The 13,210-nt window shown below is 41.8% G+C and overlaps 2 gene segments (V, D, J or C); both read left to right on the plus strand.

The window, feature by feature from the left end:
• Positions 1-1,003: 1,003 nt before the first annotated feature.
• On the plus strand, positions 1,004-1,878 carry LOC123651985. The segment is given in 2 exon segments: positions 1,004-1,239; positions 1,341-1,878. Coding segments are annotated over 2 exon segments (695 nt in total).
• Positions 1,879-6,319: 4,441 nt separating this feature from the next.
• LOC118714156 overlaps positions 6,320-13,210 on the plus strand; it is a 47,105-nt gene continuing 40,214 nt past the window's right edge. The window contains 1 exon segment of the V gene segment in view: positions 6,320-6,554. Within this exon segment, the coding sequence occupies positions 6,476-6,554 (79 nt within the window).

A 13,210-nucleotide genomic window follows, 5' to 3' on the forward strand; every position in this document is an offset into this window, starting at 1 on the left:
GTGTACCCGTTGTTGTGTAAGTGCAAATAGCATTTTATTGGGAATATTCTGGTAATTGAATAAGCAGAGGAACAGTAGCATTCAACATGAAATTCATATTTGGTGGCTACTTAGAAAAGCTGTTCCTGTCAGCAGAGGCTCCATTGATCGAGAGAAGCCCCATTTATGAAGCCTTGTAATTTGGGGACATCTATTTATTTTAGAACTGCCTTAGCAACAGAGGAGGCATCTTGATAAGGAAGTGAGGACAAAAGTCATTATGAAGATAAATGAATTTCTAGAGGATACTAGAAGCCCAGCCTGCGAAATCGCGTGGCCCTGCCCATCTGCGCTGCCTGGACATTCTCACAGCCCTGCCCACCCAGGCACACAGCCCCGCCCACCCATGCAGGACTTTGGTCTTATGGCATTAGGGCCAATGGGTTTTTATAATATAGATTGTTGTTTTGCCTCCAAATTTAATAGAAGGACCTAACCAACTTAGATCAGAACTCACCAGAGGCACCATTTTATTCCCAGAAGTTTTGAATTTTGAGTTCAAACTGCTCTCAGGGGAAAACGGGACAATCTCCCATCCATACCCCCACCCTCCAATACACACATATCCCACTGTTGCCCAAATCATAAAAAGGACAGGACTCTCTAATTGAGATTGATCAGGATGAAGATTAGAATTAGGAGACCTCAAAGGGAAGGTGAAGACCTCAACTGTAACGTGCTGTTGAGTTCAGGTGGAAATGTTTAACTAAAAACGTTAAGAGAACAAGACACTAGAGAATACTGGCTAGATAGGGAGTGTGGGATCCGAGCAATAAGACATGGGAGCTCAGAGGGATGACAACCAAAAATGAAAACAGAGTCGGTGTGTATTTATATTCATGTTTGAATTACTATTTCTCATTCATTCTCTTTCACAATTTTCATCTTTCAACATTTCTGATTATGAGTGACAATATATTTTCTTTCTTTCTTTCTTAAGAGTAGTTAACAGAATGGTGCATCTCAGAGTTGCTAGCATCTGAGATATAATTAATTCATTCATTATGTAATTAGTTAATATCAGAAAATTCTGAGGCTCAGTGATGTCACTAAGGAAGTGCCATGTGGGGATAAGGGCAGTCCCTCCTCCTCTGCTCATGCTCACAAGGACCCTGATCTGGGGAACCTCCCATTTCTGTCCTGACCCTGCCATGGGCACCAGGCTCCTCTGCTGGGTGACCCTCTGTCTCCTGGGGGCAGGTGAGTCCTCAGAAGACCAAGTCCTTTCATTGTGTTTTATGTGTGTGTTTGATGATCACAATTATTTGTCCTTATTCTATTTCCAACTTCTGTCTCTATAGGTCACACAGATGCTGGAGTGTTCCAGTCCCCCAGGCACAGAGTCACAAGAAGGGGACAGAATGTCACTCTCAGGTGTGATCCAATTTCTGGACACCGGGTCCTTTATTACTACCAACAGACACTGGGGCAGGGCCCAGAGTTTTATATATTTATTTTCAAGGCAAGGAAGCCACAGACAAATCAGGGATGCCTAAAGAGCGGTTCTCTGCTTCTGCTGAGAGGTCTGATGGCTCCTACTCCACTCTGGAGATCCAGCGTGCAGAGCAGCAGGACTCGGCCATGTACCTCTGTGCCAGCAGCTTAACCACAGCATGGCACAGTCACCCTCCTCCTGCTCTCAAACCCTCATGTGCTCACCTCTCCTCACAGTTCCCAAAGTCCTTAACAAAGGAGTGGATTAAGTGCATTGGGACTTTAATTGTTGTTCTGATAGTGGGGGGTCAGGAAATGACCTTCAAAATACCAGAACAGGTCACCTTGGGTAGTGACATTTTGCCTAGTTTTCTAGGATTCCTTATACAGATCAAGATTCTATAACTGAGACTGAGGTTAGTGTCAGGTATGGTCTCTTGTAAAATATAAAGTTTGAACACAATTACAATAAACTATTGGCACTGGACATCACCGACTCAGATGACACTAAACTTCAGTGTGGTCCACCAATGCAGAGCACAGTCCTGGCCTCATGTAGCCAACAGTCTTAAAATATACACATTAGAATCCTCAGTAAGAACTGTCATTGAGTGCTCAATGGTTAAGCATTGACCCATGAAAAGAGTGATTGCTGGTTCGATCCCCAGTCAGAACACATGGGTTGTTGGCTAGAATTCCAGTGGGGAGTGTGAAGGAGGCAGCCAATCAATGTTTTTCTCTCATTGATGTTTTGATCTCTCCCTCTCCCTTCATCTCTCTCAAATCATATATATATATATATATTAATATATATACATATTAATTATATATATAATATATAATTAATATATATTAATTTAAAAAATTATCCAAGAACATCTGTCAGCCACAATAATGCATGTTAATGTACAGCTATATATTGTTTTATTATTTTTCTTTACGATCATCTATCTTCTTCTCAAATCTATTTTGAATAGAAATTTAAATTTAGCTTGGTTTATTAAACACCCTACTTGAGATAATGTTAAAGAAAAGTGATTCAAAGAAGACCTGAAAAACAGTTACAGTATCCCCCCTTTATTTTGGGGGGATATTTTCTAGAACCCTAGTGATAGTATAGATACTTTCCAAGAAACTGCTGGTAGTACTGAACCCTATATATACTGTTTACCTTTGTGCTTTTGGGCCACTATTAGGTGAAATAAGGGTGACTAGAACATAAGCACTGTGATGTTGTTACAGTCAATGTGATAATCAACTGAGACAGCTACTAAGTGACTAATGTGGGTTGTGTACACAGAATTGATATGCTGGACAAAGGGTTGGTTCATGTCCTGCATGGGACAGAACCAGATGGCACAAGATTTCATTAGGCTATTCAAAATGGTGCTCAAGTAAAACACTTTGGAATTGTTTATTTCTGGAATTGACCATTTAATAATTCTGAAGGGTGCTTGATTGCTGGTAACTGAAACTTTGGAAAGCGAAATTGCAGATAAGGAGGGACTATGGTACATAAAAGTAAAATGTATGACAACAAGAGAAAGACAGAGAGCAGATAAATTATCTAACCATTGTAAGGATTACCTAGTCTATGTTTGGTGGTATAATACCACTTCAAGGTAGGCTGTGTTAAGGCAAATATGTAAATTGCAAATTCTAGAGCCACCACTAAAATATTAAACACAGAATTATAACTACTAAGTCAATAAAAAATAGAGATAATGGAATCATTAAAATAATACCCAAGAGGACATAAAAAGAAGTAAAGAGGGGCAAGCAAAAGATGGGGCTAATATAACAAATAGCAAGTTTATGATAGATACTAATGAACTAGATCAATAGTCATACCAAATCAAAGTAGTCTCAATGCCCAAATAAAAAGCATAGATTGTGATTTTGAGTAAAAATGAAAAATCAATAACTGTATGCTGCCCACCAGAAATATACTATGAACATAAAGACTCAGAAGAATGAACAAGATATACCATGCTAACACTAAGCACAGGAAAGCTGGAGCAGCAATAATAACATCAGACAAAGTCAATTTCAGAGGAAAGAATATAGTCTGGGATAAAAAAAACACACCTCATATTCTAATGATGAAAGGACAAAATGATCAAGAAAATATGGCAATCATAAATATTTATGATCTAAAAAGAAAGTTTAAAACCCTGAAGAAAAACAGTAAGGAGAAACAAACAAATTTACAATTATAGTCAGACATTTGAACACCTGTCAGTAATTGGTTGAATAATCTGACATCCTCCCCCACAATAAAGTTAGTGAGGAAACAGAAAACATTAATAACATTGAGCACCTTGGCCCAAGTAACATTTATAGAACAGATCACCCAATATCAGCAGAATATAAATTCTTATTGAGTGCACTTGGACCATGGCCAGTATACTATAGACTTTGGGTATAAAATAAATATCAACACATTTAAAAAATAATTCAAAAGTGTGTTCTTTCACAATAGAGGAACTAAATTAGATACCAACAGAAAGAGTATGGGAAAACTTCCAAATATTTGTAAGTGAAATAACAATATTCTAAATAATCCATGGGGCAAAGAAGAATACAAAAGGAAAATTATAAAGGAATTTTAATTAAATTAAAATGAAAGTATATCATATTAAAATTGATAGGATGACCCTAAAGGATTACTTAGTAGGAAATCTGGAAAACAGGGAATAATTCCCTACTCACACTGAGGCCAGCACTACTATGCTATTCAAATGAGACCAAGATATTAACATATAAAAAATCACCAAAAAAACCCCGATAGACCAGTATACCTCAGGAACACAGATTAATAAACTTTATAGAATTCCATATCAAATAGAAAACATCTATAGAGGATAATAAATCATTACCAAGAAGGGTTTATCTCAGAAATGTAGAGTTTAACATTCAAAAATACGAAATGCAGTTTAACCTCTCAAATACTAAAGAAAGGAAAATCATAAGATAATCTCTATAGGTGCCAAAAAAAAAATACTTTATACAATCCAACATTTGTTCCAGATACAAACTCTTAGTAAATCAAAAGTAATTGGAAACATCCTTCCCCTAATCAAGGGCATTTATGAAAAAACCTATGGTTAATAGACATTTTTGCAGGTAAGATAAAGATGCATGTTGTGATCTCTAGATCAAACACTAAAAGTACCACAAAAAGGGGGGAAATAATCATTTCAACAATAGTGCTGGAAAACTGTGTGCATATGAAAAATAATCTCAATCCTGATCTCATTCCATAAACCAAGAGTGGGCAAAATCTGGCCTCTGTTTGTTCTTATAAGGCCCAGAAGCTAATTAACAATGTTTGTAACATAGGAAAATTATATGAAATTCAGATTTTAGTATCCATACACCAAGTTTATTGGAGCACAGCTATACTCTCTCACTTGTGTGGTGTCTCTGGCTCTTTGACACTGCAGGGGCAGAGGTGGGGAGTTGGGACAGAAAGCCAAAATCTTTACCATCTGATTCTTTCCATAAAAAGTTAGCTGGTAATTCCATAAACAAAAATGAATATAAGATGGGTCAGCTTTTTCAATTATCTATAAAGCTTCTGAGAGAAAGCAGAACAAATTCTCTTCATGACCTTGGAGTAGGCAAAGATTTCTTTGATAGAACCAAAAATATTCTAATTTTTAAAAAGCACATTTTACTTTGCCAAAATTTTAAAATCCTGTTCATCAAAAGATATTAAGAAAGGACAAGTATCCAAAATAGAAATAATTTCTACAAATCAATAACTTAAAAGGTAAGCAATTCAATTTTGAAAAAAGAACAGAAAGTTAAACAAAAGAGTTGTCAAAAACAGAGCAAAACAACCACCCAAGATCTATAAGTAGGCAGTTCCCTCTTAATAGAGGGTATATTTCCAGCTGCTTAGATTTTTTTTTGGCTAGTAAAACCCTAAGGTCAGGAATTCCCCAGGAATTATCTTTGGTTAACAAGAACGCTTCAACAAAGGTGCCTTGACCCCTTCCCAGGGCAGCTGCATACATTGTGTCTCTCTCCCAGAACAATCATTGATGAGATATAGACTTTGAATTTTCTTCTTAGAAAAATGCGCCATGCTTCCCTCACTACCATCTGCTAAGGCTGAGCTGAGACAGGTAAACATCACAACAGCAGGAGCTTGCATTGTCCTGGCTGGTCCTGCTCCTAATTCAGACAGAACCCAGCCAGCCTGGGCAGTGTCAACACAGCTACTACACAAGCGGCCACTTGAGGGCGCTGTGGATCCACGGAGTGAGCTACTAATGGGGCCCTGTGGGAGGCAGAGGGTTAAGGGAGAAAGTCTTGGCTTGGTCCTTACATCTGATGAATCAGAGGTTTGCTGATCATATCTTCTCACATTAACTGCTATGCAGGTGTGTTGTCACAGCAGGGAGCCATGAGTTTGGCCTTCCCTGGAGTTAAGTCCTCTTTTGGAGCATATGTTTGGTGAAGAGTGAGATGGGACTTCCGTCAGCTTGAAGCTTGGATAATTCAAGCCAGGAGCACATACTCCTAGGAAACAGAGAAGCTGTGAGGATGGACACCTGCCAAAACCTCTGCCTGGCCCAGCTCAGCACAGCCAGCAGCACTTGTTCATAGGAAGATGGGCAGAAAGTCTAGCCCAGTGGTCAGCAAACTCATTAGTCAACAGAGACAAATAACATTGAAATTTCTTTTGAGAGCCGAAAACAGACTTCTGCGCATGGGCCAGGATGTTTCAATCGCACTATATGTGCGCACCTGCATGTTGTATTTTGTGGAAGAGCCACACTCAAGGGGTCAAAGAGCCACATGTGGCTCGTGAGCCGCAGTTTGCCCACCACTGGTCTAGACCAACTACGTCTGTCAGGAAGTGCAGGTTGTGTGGGAGCCTACAAGGATAGTGACATCAGAACAGTGACATCACCAAGTCTTCCAGTCAGAGCAAAGTGATACTCAAAGCCTCTGCTCTCTCACCCCAAACACCAGAGCCCAGAGTGGGAAAATGGCCAGTCTTGTCCTGCCTGAATCTTCCAGTGGCCCCTGGCTCCTCTGCTGCGTGGCCCTCTGTCTCCTGGGGGCAGGTGAGTCCTGAGTTTAGGTGGGACATCCCTTGAGCCCAAAGTTCTTGACTGTTGGTGGCCTGTCAATCTGCTTCCTGTGTTGGTCTCCAGCTTCTGTCTGCTTCCTCCACAGGTTCCATGTCTTCTGAAGTCACCCAGTCCCCAAGACACCTAATCAAAGGCCAAGGAGGGAAGGCCGTTCTGAAGTGCCATCCCATCTCCGGACACAGCTATCTGTACTGGTACCAGCAGGCTCTGGGCCAGAGCCCCGAGTTCCTCATTAGTTTTTATGAAAAGAAGGAGGGAAAGAAAGGAAACATCCCTGATCGGTTCTCGGCAGAACAGTTCAATAACTACAGTTCTGAGCTGGCCATGAGTACCTTGCAGCTGGGAGACTCAGCTGTGTATTTCTGTGCCAGCAGCTTAGACACAGCCCTGCAGGGTCAATGGCTTTCTGTACTCAAACCTCCCTGTCCCAGATGAGGATGTCACAGGAGAGGGAGGGGCCTTAGCAAGTTATAGAGCTAGCTTCTTTGGCAACATCCTCCCTGCCCTGCTGAGCTTAGCCAGAGCTTTCCTGAGTGTCCTCCCAGCTCTGCCAGCACCTGGCAATTCCTAGCACATGGCAGGAACTCCTGCTGTGATGGAGTGGGGTCCATGTTGTGTGTGCTAATGCATGGTAGACATTGTGTATCCACTTTAAAGAGGAGGAAGCACTCAGTATACCATTTCATAGGCAGGAAGTTTCAGCCCTTGGACATCTCAAATATTTCATATATGTCAACCCTACATCTCCAGGCCTCCAGAGTCAACATTGCTCAGAATTCCATGGTGCTGCCTGGGTCTGGTTCATAAGATAGAACAGAGCTGTGACTCTCCCATTTCAATGGGATGGGGGGGGGGGGTGTCACACATCATTTGGGGTTACACAGCTGATTGCCTGCTGACTTCTAAGACACAGAGCCATGTCACAGAACATGCCTCTGTCCTGTCCTAGTTTATATAGAGGGAGGCCATGAGGTCCCCTAATGAAAGAGCTTAAATGACTAGGGTAATTTTCAGACTAACAGAAGATTCACCAAGAAACAGAAGCCCTCTAGGAATTTCAGGCCAGATTCTAGGAGTTACTACAGGTGATCAGTGTTTCTAAACTTGGAAGGTATGGAGGAGGGAGGTTGTCAACTTGCTCCCACTTTCTATCAGAACATCTGAAATCGCTTCTTCTGCCCAGGCCAGAAACTGCAGACAACACCTGAGCATCACAGCTATTAAATGAATAATACAGACATTTACAGATTAGGGTACAGAGTTGATCGGTGAATGCAGATGACTTTAATTCCACACATTTTGTGTATTTAATATAATCACCTTGTTTATTGCACATTTTCTGTGAGGTAGCACAAATCACTCACATTACAAGTGAAGACACTGATTGTTAGAGAGTTTGAATACTTGGCTAACGGAGGTACAGCTAACAAATATCAGAATTGGGACACAGACATAGGCCATACTGACTTCCACCGACGCTTTCAATCACCGCACTCTTCTGCATCTGATAGAGAGAGGCATCTTCAAAACGAGAACATGGACCCAAAGGTCCCTTTCAGAAATGCAGGCTCTAACACACATCATTTGCATAACAGCTTTCATCTGGGAGGGGACCTGCTGAAGAGGAAAGAGATCCAGCTTCCCAGACCTGTCTATTCATATTCTGACCTGCCTTGGGACGGTGACTCAGAAAATATTTGTTTGAGTTTTGCCTTTGTAAACTGGGGCCAATAATGGGTGTTTTGTAATGATTTAACAAAAGGAAATATGAAAAATTGCTTAATAAAAAATATAGGCTCAAGTCCTCTTGGTTCTCTATAAACTCTGTGACAAATATCTGGTGTAGCACAATTATTTACTATGTGCAGTTCTGGGATAAAAGGCAGGTATGGTTACTTTTGCCTGACTCATCTATGGCTCAGATAGAAACTTCTTTGAAATGTAAATATTATTATCTGATAATTTATTGGGTGAGATTTACTATAGTAACTGCTTCTTAAGGGAAAAATGTAAAGGGGACCCAGGACAGCACTTCCTGTTTGATGTTAAGTCTGATGTACAAGAAGGTGTGGTGCTTCCAGAAAGTTGTGGCTTCAGAGTGATTGTTGATCACAAAGAAGAGCTGATGGAAGGGACGGTTTTGTGTGAAGAGAGACCATCATAGTGGAGCCTCCAGTGCCGTCCATCCATTCCCGGCCCACGTCTGGTATCAGCCTCTGCTGCAGTGGATAATTACATGCAAGTTTGTGTGCGTTTACCTGGTTCTGACAGCACCCCTTCGCCTGCCAGCTAGGAGTCCCTCAGCTTTCTGCTATGGCCTCCTCTCTATCATAGGAACTCAGGTGGCCTGCATAGCAGAGCAGTCAGAGCTGCAGAAGTGCTTACTCTCCTGGAAAGAAAGGAGCCAGGGATGAGACCTCAGCCTCTGAATTCAGGAGGACAGCTCAGTAGGTGGTCTGTGTGCTTCTCTGCAGGTTCCAATAAAATCCATAAATCTATTTCTTGATGTCTCTATGCAACTATGATATTGCACCTTATTTAGGTTTTCTCCTTCCTGGTTCCTCCCTCCTTGTTCTCTTTTTCCTGCTTCCTGAGATCATTTCCAAAATAAACTACTTGCATCTATGCCTGTGTCTCACACTGTGCCTCCAGGGGCAGGCTATATGGTGACAGTGATGGGAGGAAGTGACCATCAAAGGACCCATCCCTTTGGAAGACACAGCTATTTTTGTTTAATTCATTCTGCCATCCTATCTCTCAAAAAGTCTTACAATATCAGATATAAATTATTTCCCCCAGTTTACTTTAGCTTATTTTTAATTCTCAACAGATTCACAAGGGTCTCTGCTCCCTTCAAGCTCTGAACCTCTTTGTGACTGACTAGACTTGGTTATATTTATAGAAGTGGAGTCTGCCTGGTCTCTGGAAATCTTTCATTTCTTTCACTCAATGAACCCTAAGTGAATCAGGTAAAGAGTGGATATATGCTTGTATATTATTAAGGTACTCTACTAAAAAGGAAAGAAAAAAAAAGATTCAGAAGTCTTGGAAAGGTCCTGTGAGAATGAGAAGGCCTGAAATTATTCTTCATTGCCTGCACGGCCCATCCAGCCTTCACTACTTACTATGCACAGGCATTATCCAGGAGCTTGGGAAAAATCAGTGCAAAAACACAAGGACAAGAAAAATACTTTCTGATGACATATATTTTTTAATCAACACAAAATTTGTGATTCTAATTCACTACTTTAAAAAAGAATGGCATAGGAACTATTCCTAGTAAATGTATATCTCCCTAAAGAAATTAGGGTATCACTGAGAATGCTAACAAAATGGAAAGATTATATGTTCTTGTGAGAATAGTCCACAGATCTCTGGGATCCATGTACTCTAACCCAAACAATGCGAGTCCTCACTGAAAAACTCCTCTTTTTCACATTGGCCCCGCCTAGAAAGTAGGCTGCTTTGCTCTGTGACTCTTAGTGCCCTGGGAACAGTGAAGTCCTGGATAAGCTTCCTGGATTTACCAGGCGTCCAGCTGCAAGCCTTTCCGGGTGATGACCATTTACCTCCTCCTTGCCTCTGATTTCTGACTTCAAGTCCTTTGTCACTGTTGTGTGATTATAGCTGCCCATTGAGATAACATCAAGATATATAGTTACAGAAATGGGGTCACCTCAGACTGAAATATAACCTGTATAAGAAATAGAAGCATGTACTGATGGACTAGCTGCAAGCTTGGCACTGTAGCACATTTATGATTCAATCAATATTCTCCTATTTGGTGGGTGAAAGACCTTCCTGGAGATGTAAGAAGTGTGTAGCTCAGACTGAATTGCTCATCCACATTAATAACCAGCCTCCTCTTTTTCACAAAAAGCACAGTCACAGGGTTGCAGGTGAAACAGTCTTCTGTGGCTTCAGCTGAAACCAAGGGAGAACTCTTACCCATGAGCATGTAGAGACCTGAGCACAGGTGGCAGGGCTCCCATCAGTCAGTGAATTGTGAGACAATGTAAAACAAGTCTTCAGATTCCAATGACCCTGACCTTGGGGCTTTGACATCAGATGGTTCCTGTAACTGATAGGATAACTGATTTGTTCCTGTGGGGAAGGTGTGTGGCAGGTGAGGTCTACAGCTCAAGCTTTTATCAAGGACAGTGACATCCCTGAGTCTATTTTCTCAAAACAGAACAGGAAGACATGAGATTCTGCCTTGGACCTGAAATGGTCACCAGGCTCTTCTGGGTGGTTCTTTGTCTCTTGTGGGCAGGTGAGAACAGGTGGGCTTCCTGCCCTGAATACCCAAGACCTCAGTCCAAGCCTTTGTTTTAGGATGACAACATCAAGTCTGTGGCTCTCTCTTTATAGGAAACGTGGATGCCCAAATCACCCAGAGCCCAAGATACAAGGTCACAGGGGCGGAAAAGAAGCAACACTGAGTTGTCACCAGACTAATAATCACATTGTTATGTATAGGTATCGCCAAGACCTGAGCCGTGGGCTGAGTATGATTTATTACTTAGTGTTGGGATCACCTCTAAAGGCGATGTTGCTAAAGTGTCCTTAGACAAAATAAAGAGACCTTTGTCCTCACACTGGAATCGGCAGCCCCCTCACAGACATCTGTGTACTTCTGTGGCAGCAGTGAAGAAGCCATAGAGTTGCAGGGCCACCTCCTCTCAGTACAAAAGGCAGGAAGAGGCCCTGCACCCTGGACTCACAAACCCCTGCACTGGGTAGCCCCCAGTGGCCCTTGTCAGCAGGTTGAACCTCTATGTATGTGGACAACCACCTTTGGGGCAGTTTTTGACAGGTGTTGACCAGACCCAGGGCCTGGAACACACACTCCCCACTGTTGCCGTCTGTCAGTCTGTCCTCTGCAGCTACCCCATTAGCTAGGAAGGTGCTTCCCCAGCTCTAGGTTTTTCACCTCATCAGCTTGAGACTGATGTCTCCAAAGTGGAAAGTCAACTATAAATGACATCTATTCCAACCCCCTTGTATATTATTATGCACTAGTGTCTTAAAGGTCAACAAAGTGGAGTCTTCTTCCACAAAGAAGTTATAGAAAACTATAGCTTACTGCATGGTGACCTAGGACAGAAGGCGTTGCTATGGGCTATAGAGCCATAAAATGACATGGAGGGTAATGAACATAGAATGGGCATTTGGTCATGACGTGCAGAAAGAGTAAGAGTTTTCAATTCAGACACTTTCCCAGGGAATAATTTTTTTTCTCATATCTCTGAATGTCAGTGCATTTCAAGGCAAAGCCAAGTCAATGCCCAATGCCCAATGCCCAATGCCCACCCTGGTCTAAGAAATGAATAAGGTTGAGCATGTGTGACTGGCAGAGAGGAAGATATGGTGACAGAAACAGGGATGCTCACAGGAGATCCTGACTTGCAGATAAGACAGTGAATTCACTCTTTGCTATCTGGTATTGATGTTGTTTCCCTGTTTTACTGAAAATACCCAGGGGACTGGACTGGCTGGTGATTGAGAAGAAAAGCTTAGAAATGCAGTGAGACCTCTGCATGTAGAGAACACAAGAGTCCAAAGAGATAGCCATGCATTGAATTTATTGAAAAAGGTGCTTATAAATATTCAAATTAGTCACCCAAGGGTGTTATAATATACATCACATGTCCCTGAGGATGAAGAGATTGAAAGAAAAAATGATGTTACTATGGAAACTGTCTTGTGGGGACAGGGGGTGCCCCTCCTCTTCTGCCTATGCTCACAGTATCCAGACCTAGTAAACCTGCCATTCCTGTCCTGACCCTGCTATGGGCACCAGGCTCCTCTGCTGGGTGACCCTCTGTCTCCTAGGGGAAGGTGAGTCCTTAAAAATACTCACTTTAACTATGGACAAAAGTTTATCTGTGTGTGTGTGTGTGTGTATGTGTGTGAGAGATGTTTACTATTGTTTTTCCTCACTCTAGCCCCAACTTCTGTCTCCACAGGTCACACCAAAGCTGGAGTGTCTCAGTTCTCCAGGCACAGAGTCACAGAAAGGGGAAAGAATGTCAATTTCAGTTGCGATCCAATTTCTGGACACACTGGACTTTACTGGTACCGACAGACACTGGGGCAGGGCCCAGAGTTTTTGATTTATTTTCAAGGCAAGGAGGCCACAGACAAATCAGGGATGCCTAAAGAGCGGTTCTCTGCTGAGAGGCCTGATGGCTCCTACTCCACTCTGAAGATCCAGGGTGCAGAGCAGCAGGACTCGGCCGTGTACCTCTGTGCCAGCAGCTTAACCACAGCGCTGCAGAGTCACCCTCTTCCTGCTCTCAAACCCTCATGTGCTCACCTCTCCTCACAGTTCCCAGAGTCCCAGAACAAACAAGTGGCTCTCTTCTTCCCTTATCAAGGGGGATAAGTGCATTTGGGACTTTAATTGTTTTTCTGATAGTGGGAGGTAAGGAAATGACCTTCAAAATACTACTATGTAATTACTAGTTATTTAATAATTATATTAGATATGTAATTAATAGTTATATAATAATTATATAAATAATAATAATAATAATAATAATAATAATAATAATATTCTGGCTGTGGAGCTCTGGGATTCCATTATACAATTACTAAGATTCTACAATAGAGCTTGAGCACTCAGG

This window comes from Pipistrellus kuhlii, unplaced genomic scaffold (assembly GCF_014108245.1).
Source record: "Pipistrellus kuhlii isolate mPipKuh1 unplaced genomic scaffold, mPipKuh1.p scaffold_m20_p_10, whole genome shotgun sequence".
Lineage (NCBI taxonomy): Eukaryota > Metazoa > Chordata > Mammalia > Chiroptera > Vespertilionidae > Pipistrellus > Pipistrellus kuhlii.